We start from the raw sequence: 2,698 nt of genomic DNA, 5'->3' as shown, positions 1-2,698 counted from the left end.
CGAGGATAACTTGGTTGTATCTTTTGAAATATAAGAGTGAACTTCCAAATGTTTTTCAAGATTTTCATAAACTAGTTGGTACTCAATTTGCATCGAAAATTCATGTCTTAAGATCTGACAATGGCACTGAGTACATGTCCCATAACATGTCTCAATATTTGAGTATTCATGACATCTAGCATCAGACCACATGTGTTGGCACACCCTAACAAAATAGGGTTGTCGAGAGAAAAAATAGAGACCTCCTTGAGAAGACAAGATCACTCATGTTTCATATGAATGTGCCCAAAAAATTTTGGTCACAAAGAGTGCTCACTGCCACTTATCTTATCAATAGACTGCCTAGTAAAGTATTAGCTTTCAAGTCTCCATATGAAGTATTAAAGGAAAGAAAAATTGATCTCTCGCATTTGAAGGTCTTTGGTTCCACTTGTTTTGTTCATAACCAACCTTTCCATCATGACAAACTCGATCCTAGAGCAACTGAATGTGTTTTCATGGGCTATTCATCTACTCAGAAAGGTTACAAGTGCTACAATCCAACCACAAGAAAACTTATGGTCTCAAGGGATGTGAGGTTTGATGAAAACACTCCCTATTTTTCAAAGGAACTAAGTGATGTAGGTCAGGGGGAGTTCTTAAGTGATCTAGTTCCTTTGCCCAGTGTTCCTCACTATCAAGAGACTTTCACACCTTATGTCATTTCACCTATATCTCCACAATTATCACCCTCTCCAGTTACAAATCTTGAACCTCAGGTTCCAATTAGACGAAACCCTTCTAGAGATAGACAGCCCCCACATCGCTTACATGACTATGTCACCTTCACCTCTACGTATCCTCTCACAGATTTTGTCTCATACCAATTTTTTTCACCATCTCATACTTCCTTTCTTAGCACCTTAGACAACACTCATGACCCTCAAACATTTCAAGAAGCAAATGAACTTGCAGCTTGGAAAGATGCAATGAGGGATGAACTACATGCACTTCATGACAATAAAACCTGGAGCATTCTTAGCCTTCCCAAGGGAAAGAAAGTTGTGGGCAGTCGTTGAGTGTACAAAACCAAGTTCAACACAGATGGGACCATTGAAAGACATAAGGCTCGTTTGGTAGCTCCTGGCTTCACTCAGACATATGGCTTGGATTACAAGGAAACCTTTGCTCCAGTTGCCAAAATGAGCACTGTAAGGGTCCTATTATCGGTTGCTGTGAACCAATCTTAACCTCTGTATCAAATGGATGTGAAAAACGCCTTCTTACATGGTGAGTTAGATGAGGAAGTGTACATGAAACTACCACCTGGTCACCCTCAATCTCATGACCCTGACATGGTTTGTAGACTGCACAAATCTATTTATGGATTGAAACAATCTCCAGGTGTTTAGTATGCAAAACTAAGCTCGGTTATTGAAGCATTTGGTTTTCAAATGAGCAGTGTTGGTTCCTCACTTTTTATCGGTGTTGGGAAGTTGGGAAGTTGATTGTGTTAATCTATGTTGATGATCTTATAGTGACAGGTGACAATATTGAAGAAGTTCACTCTCTCAAGCTTGCTTTTCGAAGCAAATTTGCAATCAAGGACCTGGGAACTCTCAAATATTTTCTCAGTATTAAACTTGCAACATCATCGAAATGTCTCTTTCTCAATCAAAGGAAATACATCCTTGATCTTTTGCAGGAATCTAACTTACTGGATTGCAAGCCTACCCGCACTCCTTTGGATAGTAAATTATATCTCCATGATCACAGTAAGCTCTTTTGCAATGTCACTGAATATCAAAGGTTGGTAGGCAAACTTATCTACCTCACAATAACGCATCCTGATATTTCTTACGCTGTGAGTATTGTCAGTCAATTTATGCATGCTCCTACATTAGGACACATGCATATTGTGAAAAGAATTCTTCAGTATCTCAAAGGGTATGTTGGTAGAGGGCCCTTTACGAAAAAGAATGATAGCACTGCCATCATGGGTTATGCAGATGCTGATTGGGTGGGAAATTCCCTTAATCGCAAGTCAACTACAGGCTTCTACACATTTGTAAGTGGCAATTTGGTAACATGGTGAAGCAAAAAGCAAAGTGTTGTAGCTCGATCCAACGCAGAATTTGAATATCGTGCCATGGCTTCCACTGCTTGTGAACCTGTTTGGCTAAAAAGCCTTCTTTCTGATCTAGGGTTTCCAAGCAATGCACCCATGCCTTTGTTTTGTGACAATCAAGCCGCCATGCATATTGCTTCTAATCCTGTTTTCCATGAGAGAACGAAGCATATTGAAGTGGACTATCACTATGTTCGATCCCAAGTCCAATCCAAGGATCGCCACCCATTACACTCGCAGTCATGATCAACTGGCTGATATCTTTACTAAGTCTCTCTCTACGGTTCAGTTTCTGTGCATTCTGTCCAAGCTTGGCTCACAGAACCCTCTTAATCCAGCTTGAGGGGAAGTGTTGGAAGATTGACTGATAAGGAGCAGGGAGTAGCTGAGGCTTAGTGGTCCAACTACAACAAATCAATCAAGTCATATCTTTTGTTCAATGTAGAACTCTCGGCTAAAAGCTAGGGTTTTATTCAAGATATTGTTTCTAGCTTGCTTTAGCCTAGAATTAAGGGATTGTGTTTACTTGTAATTGTAAATAGTTGGTAGTCCTTGTAGGAGTGATTTAAGGACTTATTGGAGGTTGCTTTT

At 40.0% G+C, this 2,698-nt stretch overlaps 1 protein-coding gene across 1 annotated transcript; it reads left to right on the top strand.

The window, feature by feature from the left end:
* The first annotated feature begins 1,241 nt into the window (after positions 1-1,241).
* LOC137735998 (uncharacterized mitochondrial protein AtMg00810-like) lies at positions 1,242-2,074 on the top strand. The gene is made up of 2 exons (XM_068475349.1): positions 1,242-1,337; positions 1,442-2,074. Exons 1-2 carry the CDS (start codon positions 1,242-1,244, stop codon positions 2,072-2,074), a joined length of 729 nt encoding a protein of 242 aa, XP_068331450.1.
* Positions 2,075-2,698: the final 624 nt, after the last annotated feature.

This window comes from Pyrus communis, chromosome 6 (genome assembly GCF_963583255.1).
Source record: "Pyrus communis chromosome 6, drPyrComm1.1, whole genome shotgun sequence".
Lineage (NCBI taxonomy): Eukaryota > Viridiplantae > Streptophyta > Magnoliopsida > Rosales > Rosaceae > Pyrus > Pyrus communis.
Note: the sequence above shows the minus strand (reverse complement) of the source record. Positions and strands in the feature narration are given on the sequence as shown.